A 14,511-nucleotide genomic window follows, 5' to 3' on the forward strand; every position below is an offset into this window, starting at 1 on the left:
CTTGAGTCTGAGACGGGCTGAACTCGTCTGTTTGGGAATACGACCCACTTCGACCCACTTCCTTCCTCTACTGTTTGGGAATCTTGAAAATCATCCATGATAGATCTCTAAAAAAATATTTAGTAGAATTTGATATTTAGAAAAAAAAAAAAAAAGATAATAAGACAAAAGAGTTAGTAGTTAAGATTGTAAATGGAAGAGAAAAAAAAAAGTAATAAAAAAATTTTTAGAGATAGGAATGAGGAATGGGATGTAGGAAGTTTTTAGAAGATAAATAAATTTTAGGAAATAATTTAAGAAAATGAGTATTTGAGTTAAATTATAGGGACGAGGATGGGGAACCAACGTGGATGCTCTTACATCCCTAAAACTCAACTTGAAAGCATCGTCCCTTTGCATTGACAAAAGAACCAGCTTGACCAGCTCCCCGTTCGCCTTATCACTCGCGCACTCACCACCTTCACTATCCCAACTCCAACTCCAACTCCAACTCCAGCTCAAGCTCCAGCTCCACCTCCGTCAATGGCGGTCTCTTTTACAACCCCTGTAAAGACACCTCTCTTGCTCTTACTTCTCATTTTCCTTTTCCTACACTTTCTCGAAAACCAATAGGAATTTAGTTTGAAATTCCTTTAAAAGAAAAACTACCTATTTCTCGTTCGATTCTTTCTCTCTGACGCTATTTTCTTGTACTTGCAGCCGAGTGTGGCGTCGCTACGCGGTCCACGAAAGGGTTACAAGATCGAGGTTCCGAATCCCACGTGTAGTTTGGTTAAGATTCGGAGTTTTGCGTCGCCGTCGGACATTTCACAATCTGCATTGGGCTTCGCCTCTCGGCCTTTGCGTATAACCCATCTCAAATATTCGTCGTCGAACCCTTGTCGGAGGAGGCCCGTCCTTAGCTCGGTCAGGGCCAGTGTTGAGGTTAGGGTTTTCTTTCTAATGCATTTTCTGTTAACTCTCTTGGTTGGTGCGGATATGGCAGAAAATCAAAGGAAATTGGGAGGAAAGAAACAGAAATAAATATTTTTTTTTGTTTTGTTTTGGTGCTTCTATTTTGTTTGCTGATGTCATGCTAGCAAACCGTAATCTAGTCTACATATCGACTTTTCTAAGATTAGTATAAATCAGAATGAATGAACTCGTACATTTGTTGGGTTTCGAAGTGCTTTGTCAAAATTACGACGCTTAAATGTGGATTGGTGGGTTAGTGAGAAGTTTGAGGCATTAAGTGCTAAATCTTGTAGAATTGTGTGTTGTGACTTAGCGATCTTTCGTCTTCTCTTCATTCGATTTCAGGAAGCGACTTTACAATCAAAAGTTACCAACAGGGAGTATTTTGATATTAGCGTTGGGAATCCAGTAGGGAAGCTTGCTGGAAGGATTGTGATCGGGTTGTATGGTGATGATGTGCCCCAAACGGCAGAGAACTTCCGTGCCCTTTGCACAAGTTGTTTTATTAGTTTCTTGGTCGTACAAGTTGAGTTTTTTTGCCTTCTTTCAGTTATCTTATTGAGGTGACCGTTTTGGATGCATTTCATTCAACCTCAATTCTCTCTTTTCAGTATGCAAATTCATTCTGAAATATCAATATTGTATCTTGATAATTAGGAGAGAAGGGCTTTGGGTACAAAGGTTCCACATTTCATCGTATAATCAAGGATTTCATGATTCAAGGAGGGGACTTTGATAAAGGAAATGTGAGTGCTTTTCTCACACTTCTACATCCATGGATTATTTTTTGTCCCATGCAATAATGATTGCATCATCAGTATCGTTGGTTTTTTGTTTCTAATCTTTTCAATCAGGCTTTGAATCGACATAAAAGTTCAGTAAGATTTAACATAAAAAATATCAACCAATTTGCAACATTTAAGGTTGTTGGCCACTGTAATAAATCATTTTTTTGTGCTTTATATAGACTGGTAAGAAGCCAAGTTTTATAGAAGAAGAAAGAAAGTCAATTCAGCTTGTTGTTCATGGCTCAATGTTTTTCATTGAGAAATATAGTTTTGTTTCCCTTACATCAGTTTGATTTAAACCTCAATATATAATTTATACTGGGTTCTGGTAAAATGATTTACCCTTTGTTGGTGAGTTTTCGGTAATAATAATAATAATAATAATTAAAAAAAAAACTGATACGAATCTACAAAAGAAAGCATAGTTCATTTGCTACTTTTGTATATTCAAATGAGATTCTCGCTGGACTCTAGCATCAGCGTGAGGTTCATATGCTTGACTGAGCAAAGTGTTGTTCCAACTTCTTAGGGCAAGTTGCATGGATTTCTTATTGGCCTTTATTCTCTTTCTAACGCTGAATCTCTTTATCACATTATTGGTCATTGTTTTTGGAACAAATGCCAGGTGTCCATCTTGTGTTCTATTTGTGGAAAAGGAAAAGTTAACGTTTTATTTTGTAACCTTTGGTTATGTTTTTGTGGGAGTTCAAGCCTGAACTTATTACTACATCCACCAGCTAATTCTCCTCAACTCAAAATTTGTGTAGGGTACTGGAGGTAAAAGTATATATGGTCATACATTTAAAGATGAGAACTTCAAGTGTAAGTTAATTTGTACTCCTCATAACATTGTTGCAAAAGGTTGGGACTCTGTTAATTGAAGCCCACCTTATATCTTTGGTTGCTTGTGGTCAACTCTTCAAATTTATTTTTTATTTTTTATTTTTGTATAGATTATGACTGCCATTGCACAATGTAATGATAATTTGCAGTGTCTCACGTTGGACTGGGAGTTATTAGCATGGCAAATGCAGACCCCAACATGAATGGGAGTCAATTCTTCATATGCACTGTCAAGGTAACTAAATGTAGTAGAAGCCTTTTATGATGTTATTTCTAATTGGTGGAGAAATTTTAAATGCTTTACTGTTATTTGTTCTTATGTTCTTTTGTTGTGGAGTTCGACTTTAGGGATTCGAGAATACTCTTTGGAAATATATTTTTCTCTGTCTGTTTGCTGGTAATGTAATCTCTGAATAAAAATGGGCACCATTTGTTAGTTTGTATCAAATGGCAGAGTAGTTGTCTAGAAATGCCACTTGTGAACCCAGAAATAGATAATTTGCAAGAGGCAGTCAGCTAAATTGTCCTGTGCAAGCCCTATCAGGAAGGATTAGGATTTTTTTTTCTTATTTTGTTTCTGAAGTACTCCATCTCGGTTATTCTTCCTTTCTGCATTGTCTACTACCAATACAGGTATCTTCATAAGCTTTTGGCTGTTGAATACATACTTGACTGCTGATTTGAACTTTGGTTGAGTGTCCAATTAAACAATACCATTTCTATATCTGTTAGCTAGTTTGTTTGACGGAATGTTGCATTTACTTAGTGATAGCATTCAGAAGATCATGTCATGTTATGGCTTCGTGACGTGAGTTATAATATCCAATGTCCATATCTGATCATTGGCAGACATCATGGCTGGATCAAATGCATGTTGTCTTTGGGCAAGTTTTGGAAGGCATGGATGTTGTTAGGCTAATTGAATCCCAAGAGACGGACCGAGGAGACCATCCTAGAAAGAAGGTGGTCATCGCTGACTATGGTGAGCTTCCAACCGTCTAACGTGGATGTTCCGAGCTTTTATCTTTTCCTTTGCTTCTTTTAGGAACTTTTGGGACTATGCTACCCAATTTAGAGGACTCTTCTTTGGATAAGTTCTGCACTAAGGGATTTTTTTTTATTTATTGTTTCTATCCCATAAAGAAGTCCTACCAAAGGTTCGGTTTGGTAACAAAAAATTTTCATCTCAAACTCAAAATTCTCATATCATCGTTATAACTTTCTCAAATCTCCATACAAAATATAATAAATAATTCAACTTTTTCTTAACTTTTTCAAATCTCAAAACAATAATAATATTAAAATATAATATTTTAATATTTCATCTTAAACTCAAAATTTTCATCTCACTTACCAAGAGTTTTTAACCAGAATTGAGAATTCTTTACACAAGGTCTAGAGTTGAATACGGTAGAATTTTCATACATTACGTGCAATTCGAATCAGATGGCAACGGGCTAATGTGAAGCTTGACGAGATTTATTCACCATTCCATTATGCTTTAGTTGAATTATGCTTATTTTTCCATTTTGCATGTGGTAGTGTACGAGTGCCTAAGAAGCATGAACCAAAACAGCCTACTCCAGTGAACTCAGAAACGCAGCTTTTGTTGGGCTCGCCAATCTATCCAAAACCGAATGAACCTTTCAATGGGCCGGAGCCAGCAAGCCCTTGTTTGGCTGAATGCCGGCCCATATGAACGTGTCCTTCAATGGATAGCACGGAACCAGCTTTAAGCAAATAACAAAGATTCAGTTAGATAAAAGATAGTCGATTGTTTTTCACTTGTGAACATTTGTTTTAGATGTTTGGTTGGTAAATGATCTTAATCCATCTCAAACTAATTATTTATAGAATTTATTATTTTTTTAACTTTTCATAAAAAAATTAAATCTATCTCAGATACATCTCAATAAAATATATAAAATATTATTATTTATGAATCAACGCAGATGATTGGGTTGATACCGCCTTAAAATCTAAACGCAGCTTTAAAGTACATTTAATAAAGTTAAAAGAAGAACTTGGGGGGGGGGGGGGGAGAAGAGGACAAGCTCGCACGTTTTCCACGCCATGTTCCACTTAAAATGTAGGGTCCATTCATTTTCTCCACTCGAGTTACATGTTTTTTTCAAGCTCTTGGTTGGCTATACAAGTGCCCACTAAATTCTTTCTCCAACATGGTTTTTGGTGGGCTATGCTGCTCCACATATGCATTTCTGCATAATTAGTAAAAAAAAATCATAAATATTTTAGGATTTATGTTACAAAGAGTACACTTGAGCTGTATAACTTCCACGAACAATATTAAGACATCTAGATTGAATTCTTGTCATTAACTTTTGAACCTAGAAGGCTAGAATTACACGGGTTCTCCGATATTTCTTATTAGCGGTAGTCGCACCTAGTTTAATCTGTATCTTTTTCTTTAGAAGAATAGATATTTAAAGGGAGGGCTGTGAGTGGGATAAGTATAAGTTCAATCCTACCGACAAAAAAATAAATGTATAAAATACGTTAGATAATAAAATAATTTTTAAGAATAATATTTTAGATACAAATAAATTATATAAAAATAAATTCACAAACTGATATGATTTAATATGATATGTCAATTTATAAAATAAATATAATATATTATATAAAATTAAGTTAATTTATAAATTTATTTTTATAAAATTCCTTTATATTGTATTGATTATTCTCAATAAGTTAAATGGGACGAAAACTAATCTGGTTGGGAAAATAGAATGAGGGAGTTCATATGACACGCGGAAGAAACTAATTCATTACATGGAAAAAATGGAGTATCATATGATAAGACCATTATAATGAAGTCAATTTTATAAAAATCTATTAGATATTTTTTAAAGTATGAATAATATGATATTTTTTTTATTTTAATATATGATTTAAAATGTCAATTTTAATTAACATAAATTCTTATAATAAAATGAAAATGCCAGTGTCCAGAGACCACGTGACTGAGGTGGACCATAGAAACTTAAAAAATCAAAGAAAGGGCGATCCGAATGGGTTTCTGTACAATCTTTTGTGGGCCCACACAACTACTCCAGTGGCCACGACATACGACAGGGATACAAACCCCACATGTATTGTGTTACTAGGATTGTGCCACGTGGAATGTAAGGCGGCGATCAATCCCGTGGAATGGGGAAAACGACGGGACGTTTGTTTGTGGAGAAGTGTGACGACCCCTCACCTCAATTTTCTCAGATTTTTGTCGGTGGACTTTTCTGAATATTATAATAATAAATAAATCATTATACAGTCATCATAGTGCTATCAAATTAGCGTGGAAACCTAATTTCTTGATAATGATTTTGTCTACGTAACCATACTTTGTTTTTGTCCTTTTCCTTCTGTTTCTTTCCTTTTTTTAAATAAAAAGATAATTAATTTTTAAAATTCGAATTATGAATGTTATGTCGTTTTATATATCCACCAGAAAAACATTGTTTATAAATATTTTAAAGGAGTTAAAAAAAATATTCTAAATTTCAATCAATTCCTTGTCCATCAATCTCAACTTATTAAAAGTTTCTGCTTCTTAACCCCTTTAGGTAAAGAAAATTTTGGCTTTTTGAACTGAGGGTACCTCAATTTTTTTGTCATAAAACTCAGTTGGTGCCACTCAAATTGTCACTTCTCATTGTACTTTAGACCATAATTAAAGACTTAAAACTGTAAATAATAAAGATGAAAAAGAAAAAGACCCTTATACCCAGAATCTTATAACTAACGGCTCATTTGATATCAAGAATATCTATGAATATTAATAAAATAAGTTATGAATAGTAATAAAATAGTTTGAATTAAAATATTTTATTAAATTTTAAAAAATGAGAGAAAACAAATTGAATAAAAATATTATAAAATTTAAAAATTGTTTGAATATCATTTTTGTTTAGAAGTTTGAAAAAGATGTATTTATATAAATTTTATGTTTTATTTTAGAGTTTAGAAAAGTTGTAATGGTTAGATAGTGATTAAATGAAAAAGTTAAATATTTGAAATTGATTAGTGTTTTGTATTTGACTGTTATTTAAAAATAAAATATCTAAAAATATCTAGAGAATACTTGAAATAGTTATATTCTCAAAAGAACCCTAAGAGTTTAGAGTAAAGTTGCATTTAATTTCGAATTCATTTTAAGTCGAATTTATTGGTACAACGCATTTTAAGTGACTTATCAAATAATTAAAAAAAATATCAATTAAAATGTGTTAAATCAATTAATATATATATATACTTAAAGATGATAGCATTCAATATTAAAAAGACAATAATTTTTTTCAAAATTAAAAAACAATGGATAAAGTGATGCATCATGGTTGTGGTCCTTGTGGATAGAGTGAGGGGGGATCAAACAAGTTGTATAGGCAAAATATTACAAACAAATGATAAACGAGCAGAGTGTATGAATGGAATTTGGGAAAGAAAGTAGAAAAAAGTGACAGCTAGTTCTCACACCACTGATGATGATGCAACGTGGAATAGTGAGTACAGAGAGCTGGGAGAGGCTACTGTTCCGGTAGTGACCTTACCTACCACAGCATTACTTTGCCACTTCACCCCCAAAACAAAAGAAATTGGCTGGGATGAAAACTACCTGGGAATAACTATTGCTGTGTCACTACTGTACTGCCACCCAACTCAATGGCAGCATCACAGAAGTATTTCTGAGTATTGCTAGTCCATTTTGGCGGCGTGCTCATGTGTATGTGTATATCAAGGGGTCGGGGCCATCTTTTTTCATCTAATTTTTTGGATGAACATCGTTGCCCTCTTCTACAAAGCAGAACTTCTACATCATTGACATTTTTTCTTGTCATTTTCACCTGCTACATCATGTTTGATGCGGCGCAATAAAAGAACGAATAGTTTGAGATCAGGATTCTGCCACGCGTAGGAGAAGAACGATATATATATGTGTGTGTAGAGAGAGAATATTAAGTAAAAAGCAGTGCATCTGTATCATACAGAACACTTAAAAGACCAAAATTTGCAACCAAGGAAATGTGTACACACAACATTGAACACAAAATGCAGCAGCTTAAAGAACTTTATATACATGAAACTTCACAAAATGAAAGCTTTCAAATTTAAGACCTGACCAAGATAAAAAAGGTAGTCACCTTAAACCTTCGGTGTGTGGTTCTAAAGCATCATCAACAACTACACAGATATTTCTTAATATCTACAGGTACTGGACAGAACTTAAAAAAAAAAAAAAACTTATCAATGCTCAAGAACATGACTTTATCAAACCCAAGTTATATAGGAACTTCTCTGATCTTGTTCGGAAGAGATTACCCAAAGAGAATCTCACACTCTCCTGGGTTGGGGATTTTGAGCAGGCATCATCCTTCACATGTAGTATTGTTAGGCCGATTACCTGTCGAACTGCCTCGATTGTTTCACTCTTCACAGGATTTCCTGATGCATCAGTAACATAAAAAGCATTTACAGCTTGGGAACCCCTGGTGGTAACCTCGGCTCGGGTAACTGATAGACCATTTTCTCTGAATATGCGAGTAACATCAGATAGAAGGCCAATTCTGTCTTCACCGCAGAATTCCAGTCTTATACCCTGTATCATATGAATATGCATTAACATCACATAAGAGTTGGACAAGTAATAAAAATATGCATAAAATTAAATCCCACCAAGCTTTTACCTCAGAAGTTCGCCTCTTGATAGCCGCCTCCAGGCAATGAATTACCCTTTGCCTCTCTGCTTCAGAACTAATAGGGCACCCATCTGTATGCCTGATATAATATTCCTATATAAGCGAACAACGGTGAGGTTCTTTACACCAGTAGTTAAGCACCTTCCATGAGATTAATGAATTTGACAACAATGAGGAAACAAATAAATTGTTCATTAGTAAAAACATTTGAGAATGGTTTGACATAGAAAGCCAATGATTTCAACTCAAGTGATGGTAAGCATTATCAACAACAAAAGCAAGCAAAGAAATCCCACGAAACAAAAGACAACCTGATAAGCCTCTGGTCCTTCAGCAATGACAGTTGCATGGTATACCACGTATTGCATATCTGTCAATGTGCATACAGTGTCAAACAGTAGCTTAGGACGGTCAGGGCTCCTCAAGTTCACAACCGTATATCCCTTATCTGCACAATTCTCTACAGTTACAGTAAGTTTGCTCCGGTCACTAGTTGACACACAATCTGCGTAATCCATATCATAATCGCGATCAGCATACATCATTTGATGAAGCCTCCGTTCCTTATGAGTGGAACCAACCGAAACAGCAGTGTTGGCACCTCGTTTATCTCTATTCCCTTTTAGCACATAAAGAAGAAGTTGCTTGATCTTAGCAAGCCGATCAGGATTTTCAATTGACACTCCAGTTACCTCATCGGTGATGTAAACAACAGATGCCATTCTTGAGTTATGGGTCCAGACTTCTGCAGCTACCACATTACATTTGAGGTCAGCAAGAACAGCAAAAACCTCTGAGAGCAAGCCTGGCCTGTCTCTTCCAGTCAATTCAATTGTTGTGTGCTCCGTGGTAGCTTGGACACCCACGGACCTTCTCAAGGACCGAAAGCTATGTGCCTTAGGTCCCAGCAACTGTAACATGTAAAATTACCCATAATCATAAAACGCGTAATTCAAATGGCTTCAAGCAGAATATCGCTAAATAATTATAGTACAGACCCAACAGCAACCACAGCCTCTTCTTTGCCAGGCCCTATCAGTATCTAACAGTTGATTTATTTAATCGAGGATGGTGATTAAATATGATAGCACTATCTTCTATTTAAGATGTCTACGTACCTGTGTACGGTAGATCGAGTACTAGGTTCCTTCCATGACAGTTAAGCATTGAATTAAGAAATTAATTTAATAGGGATGAAATCTCCTTTAATTTGAAAATTTTGCAGGACTACACAAACCAATAAAAGAAATACAGTAGTAATTGACTACATGTTTTTTCTAGAAGCATATTTTGTTCTAGAATCATGTCTAAAACTTATTCAAGGAACTTCCTATTTGGTATTAATAAATTTAAAAAAAAGGATCTGGTTTTGCAGATCTACCTGTTGAATTCGTTCGGCAAGATCATCTTCAAACAGCTTGTTCCCATTCTGATCTGTGACATGAAATACTGCAAAGAACAGACGGAAATAACGAAAGTTAATCACACCACACGTTCAATGTCGTAATATATTTAAAATTTAAGAATCAGAAATTAACCATCCATGAACCATTCCCCATCTGAAGAAATGTAAGCTCGACGAATTATAAGATTCAAGTCAGTGAGAATTTGAACCAACTCCAACAAACTCCCACGCTTATTTGCACTATCAACCTGAAAATTCACATAAAAACTCATTGTAACAGATGGTCTCTTGAATTGCATACAAGATAAACAAAAAGAACTCAGAGAACTCAATCAAATACCTTAATCAAAGTTGCTTTCCTGCTCGAGGCATTATCAACTGTAACCCTGCAAATTCCATAATCAACATGAGTCAAAATCACAAATACAAGTTACTAAAACCATCAGGTTCGACCCTTTCGGCACGACAGTGGAGATTTCGAGAAAGAACCCGCTTATATTCAACAAGAACCAAGACCAAATTGCAATATAAAACGGAACTCCGACACATATCAAAGGAATGAAACACCAAATAGATTGAAAGAAAGTACCTTGGAGGGTTCATTCGAGTCACCAGCTTCTCAAACTCGTCATCCATAACGATAGGAGAAGACCAACAATCCATTTGTAAATGAAATTCAGAAACACGAAGCGAAGACCTTGAAAGAGGGGGAGACTGAGAGTTTTTTTTTTTTTTTGGGTTGGGGGGGGGGGGGGGGGTGTTTAAAGGGAGTATCTTTCTCCTCTGGAATCTCTGCTCACTGGTTTCCTTTCCTTTATTTATTATATTTGTTCTCTCTCTCTCTCTCTCTCTCTCTCTCTCTCTCTCTCTCTCTCTCTCTCTCTCTATGTGGCACTTTCTTTGTTATGCCTTTGGATTCTGATTTCTGAATCGGGGTTGCGGTTTGTTGTAATGTACTAATGCGTAGTTAGTTGGGTGGTGGTGGCTCTTGAGCTGGACGAAGAGTTTTTGGAGGGACATACAACAGATTAACAATTAAAAGAAAGAATTACTCAGAAAATATAAAATAAGAAGAGAAAAGCGCATGGGACTATCATTCCGGCCCTGTCCCGGCTAAAATGGGCCCCATCGCTCTCTCCCCACCCACCCCGGGGCGGCAAATATCTGGCCATCCCCTGCTGTCCAGGGCTCGCGTTCTTGTTATTTCAGAGGCGGCTCAAATCTTTTTATTTTTGGTTAGGACTATTAGGCCTGGAGTGTGTTATATGATATCAGCTTCTCTTTGGGGGTCTATTTTCAGTTCATTATGCACTGAACAAGTGGGTCTTGTTCGGTAATATATGTGGTCTCCCCCCCCCCCAAAAACACAATATTTATGGGCTTTAATTATAGGTATATCAGATATCAGTTGTCAAAATGAGATCTAGTAAGATTCTGCTTCGTTCTTTTTGGGAGTCATTTGGTCTAGGAAACACCTGTCACATTTATTTATGGAGAATGACAGAGTGATTATTAAATGTGTACATTTATATAATTAATTTTTTAAATATCTTTAACTATTAAAAAAATAAAAATTTATTAATAATTATTTTTTTAATTATTAAAAAAATAAAAATAAAATAAAATATATAAATTATGTCATATTATCCTTTTTCTTTATTGGTGTTTTTATTCAGCCTTTGGGGCACCCCCAAGTACAGATCAATTTTGACTTTGTTTGTACTACTTGCTGCCAGAATGATTTCTGTTCCTATGCAACTTTTATCGCTTAGCTTCATATTATTATCGTATTAACCATCAATCAGAAAAAAAAAAAAAAAAAAAAAAAAAAAAAAAAAAAAAACTTAAGGCTAACGAAGTTGTCCCAATTATATATTTTCTGGGTCAAGACAGTCCAGAAAAGGACAATTCTACTGGTAATTTGAGTTGAGAGTCAAAAAGGAAGGGCTGTTGATGAGACATGGAGTATTGGAGTCTGCAATAGCGCAAGACGCCCCTGATCTAATTGAACAATACCCATTAAGGGAGATCTTCGTTTCTATATCCTTGGGTTGGGAAGCATATATGCATTGGGAAGGGTTCGTGACAGAAAGAGGCAAGGAATAGAGCACCACATCAACGCAATGAAATAAGAGCAGAATCGAGGATGACATATTGCACAAGTACTGTTTAAAGATGTTTGTAAAAAACAATCCTACTTTTCATAATCCTTTATTATTATTATTATTATTATTGTTTACATCTACTTCGAGATATGGTTATCCATCTCAGTTCCTTGTAGCCTGTAGGTGGGAGGAATACTATAGTAGACTAGACAGGGGGAGTGTGACTGTGCGTGGGAGGAATCAGTTCTCACTTCTATATTATATAAAGAGAAGTCGTATCCTTACAACTCATTCACTATTTATTTATCATTTTTAATAATATAATATTTTTTTAATATTTAAATCTATCAAATCAAAATAAAAGTCAAATTAAAATTTAAAAAATATATTATTTTAATCTAAAATTATAAACAAATTGTCAAGTAATTGGTAGTCTATAATTTTTCTTATATGAAACCTGAGAGATGGAGTCACAGACTTTTGGGGAATATTACTCCAATAATTGCTATATTATTTTCCCATTTTCAATCTGCACCATTTGATCAGTACCCAAGCTCATAAAACAAGTGGCTCTTGGAAAAAACAGGCTCATCTTGGTGATCATGGCCATCCACTAGGGCTGTACAAATTACCGAAAAACCGATTGGAACCGACTTAGACCAACCACCGGAAGTCAAAATCGGCTAGAACCAAAGTAGAACCAATCGGCGTACGATAAATTTTATGAAAAATCGATGTCTAGCAGTTTGGTCTCGATTTGAACCTGGGCCAGACAGCTGAACCGATTGATGGTTTAAATCTTTTTTTTTTGAATTATATATATATGAAATGACGCCGTTTCACTTAAACTTAAGTGAAATGTCGTCGTTTTAGGACTTAGTATTTGAAAAAAATAATAAAAGGAACGGCGCCGTTTAACCCAAGGGTTAACACAGCGCACGTCTCAGACATTTTGCTGCCGCCGCCCCCTCCTCTCGCTATCTCTCTCTCTCAAGGCACACGCAACCATGTAAGGCCAGCTCCCTCCCTATCTCTCTCTCTCTAATCTCACCTCGCAGTGTCATATATCTCTCTCTCAAAAATTTCAGTCATCACGGCTTCATTGCCCTCTCTTGCTCTCTCTCACTGCGCACACAGCAACCAATGACGCCGACGAACCTACCAGAGTTACGCCGAGACCGAGGACGACGGTTTCCTCCCCATTCTCCGGCCGGTTTCAGTCAAGATTTGTGTCATTTTTTTCCATCAATGCGATTTTAGTTTTGGACGAAAAACTGCACCGATAGGTCAGTTTTCACCCCTACCACCCACACACAAATCCCTGCAGTTGTCCAACAGACGAAGTGCAGGATACTTATGGCGTTAGTCAAACAAAAGCATATGACAAAATAAACAACAGAGCGATTGGGGAGGATGAAGAGAAAGAGCGCCATAAATGGCACCAACGGGTACACAACACAATTAATGCCGCTCGTCATGACTGTTTTTGCAAGCACGTGGAAGAGACAGAAACAGAGGTAGCACTTTGGTTTACTTGTCTAGGCATTTTGGGGAATGTCACATGCAACATTGATTAACCAAGGTCAACAACATCTGCATGAAAAATATTGCAGATAGGCTGAGCGGTTCTAAGGATTTTAGTCTGAGAGACTAGCCTGTTCTCGACCATGCATGCGCATTCGCATTTTTGGTATTAGCTTCTGAACAATGTCTTTCGAAGCTATCCACAAGTACCTATTCATTCGTTCATTTTTTGCAATTTTTGATTCACAAATCCATGAAACAGTGATTTTTTGTTTATATCCGAAAGCGAATAGAGGGGAAGAGAGAGAGAAGATTGGGGTACAAGATGTCCGTACCAGGAAAGCAAAGATAGAAAGGCCCACCGGCCTAGGCAACATTGATATTGACAGATCACTTCCATAAATCAAGCCAAGATCTCCTCCATTTATTTAACAACATGATTTTAGCAATTTAGCCGTTACCTTTGAAATTATCAATCATACCATACTTAGTTTGTTACCTTAGATGGATTTGTTCTTGTATCTATTTATTTTTGACCATTCCCAATGTAAAAATTAAGTTACGGAAATACAAGAGTTGTGTTCTTAATATGGTATCAAGCCTAAACCCGATCCCTCCCTCTCCGTGACCCCATGGCTTCTTCCCCTGTCCCCTCTCCATATACCCTTCATCCCTCCGACTCCCCTAGTCTCATACTTGTTTCCGGTCTCCTCACCGGTGACAATTTTCCCAAATGGCAAAAAGCCATGACCCGTGCACTTAACGCCAAAAACAAACTAGCTTTTGTTGATGGCACCCTCCTCCCACCCGAAACCTCTTCTCCCGATTATAAACAATGGAACCAAACTAAAGACATGGTTCTTACCTGGCTTCTCAATTCCATCAGCCCCTCCATAGCCAACTCCCTTGAATTCCATACTGACCCACGAGCCGTATGGCTTGATCTCCAGTCCAGATTTTGTCACGGCAACAATGCTAGAATTTACCATCTCAAACGTGAGTTGTCTTCCCTGCAGCAACACAATCACTCAGTTCATGATTATTACAATCAAATCAAGCAAATCTGGGATGAACTTAGTCATTTACAGCCAACCAACGATCTCAAACAATTACAGCAACAAGCTGAAGATGAGAGAGTTTACCAATTTCTTCTTGGCCTCAATGAATCCTTTTCCCAA

At 36.2% G+C, this 14,511-nt stretch overlaps 2 protein-coding genes across 3 annotated transcripts; one reads left to right on the top strand and one right to left on the bottom strand.

Annotated features, from left to right (window-relative positions):
* Positions 1 to 341: 341 nt before the first annotated feature.
* LOC122309183 (photosynthetic NDH subunit of lumenal location 5, chloroplastic-like) lies at positions 342 to 3,776 on the top strand. The gene is made up of 7 exons (XM_043122564.1): positions 342 to 546; positions 700 to 924; positions 1,300 to 1,450; positions 1,612 to 1,700; positions 2,510 to 2,564; positions 2,735 to 2,820; positions 3,435 to 3,776. Exons 1-7 carry the CDS (start codon positions 523 to 525, stop codon positions 3,585 to 3,587), a joined length of 783 nt encoding a protein of 260 aa, XP_042978498.1. The 5' UTR covers positions 342 to 522; the 3' UTR covers positions 3,588 to 3,776.
* Positions 3,777 to 7,641: 3,865 nt separating this feature from the next.
* LOC122308752 (ACT domain-containing protein ACR4-like) lies at positions 7,642 to 10,492 on the bottom strand. 2 transcript variants are annotated; one of them, XM_043121960.1, is made up of 7 exons: positions 10,294 to 10,474; positions 10,045 to 10,090; positions 9,838 to 9,952; positions 9,681 to 9,748; positions 8,611 to 9,210; positions 8,288 to 8,392; positions 7,642 to 8,199 (listed from the first exon to the last, which is right to left on the bottom strand). In XM_043121960.1, exons 1-7 carry the CDS (start codon positions 10,365 to 10,367, stop codon positions 7,855 to 7,857), a joined length of 1,353 nt encoding a protein of 450 aa, XP_042977894.1. In that variant the 5' UTR covers positions 10,368 to 10,474; the 3' UTR covers positions 7,642 to 7,854. The 2 variants fall into 2 exon arrangements, 1 of the variants encoding a protein (XP_042977894.1); XR_006242217.1 differs by having other exon boundaries at positions 8,154 to 8,199; positions 8,288 to 8,440; positions 10,294 to 10,492.
* Positions 10,493 to 14,511: the final 4,019 nt, after the last annotated feature.

This window comes from Carya illinoinensis, chromosome 5 (assembly GCF_018687715.1).
Source record: "Carya illinoinensis cultivar Pawnee chromosome 5, C.illinoinensisPawnee_v1, whole genome shotgun sequence".
NCBI lineage: Eukaryota > Viridiplantae > Streptophyta > Magnoliopsida > Fagales > Juglandaceae > Carya > Carya illinoinensis.

Excerpts from the sequence above, each read along its gene's own strand:
- LOC122308752 (XM_043121960.1), bottom strand. The coding sequence starts at position 10,367 with ATGGATTGTTGGTCTTCTCCTATCGTTATGGATGACGAGTTTGAGAAG. Across the intron at positions 10,091-10,293 it reads ACTCGAATGAACCCTCCAAG|GGTTACAGTTGATAATGCCT; the intron begins GTACTTTCTTTC and ends TGGAATTTGCAG. Across the intron at positions 8,200-8,287 it reads TCAAGAGGCGAACTTCTGAG|GGTATAAGACTGGAATTCTG; the intron begins GTAAAAGCTTGG and ends CATATGATACAG.
- LOC122309183 (XM_043122564.1), top strand. The coding sequence starts at position 523 with ATGGCGGTCTCTTTTACAACCCCT. Across the intron at positions 1,701-2,509 it reads GGGACTTTGATAAAGGAAAT|GGTACTGGAGGTAAAAGTAT; the intron begins GTGAGTGCTTTT and ends AAATTTGTGTAG. Across the intron at positions 2,821-3,434 it reads TCTTCATATGCACTGTCAAG|ACATCATGGCTGGATCAAAT; the intron begins GTAACTAAATGT and ends GATCATTGGCAG.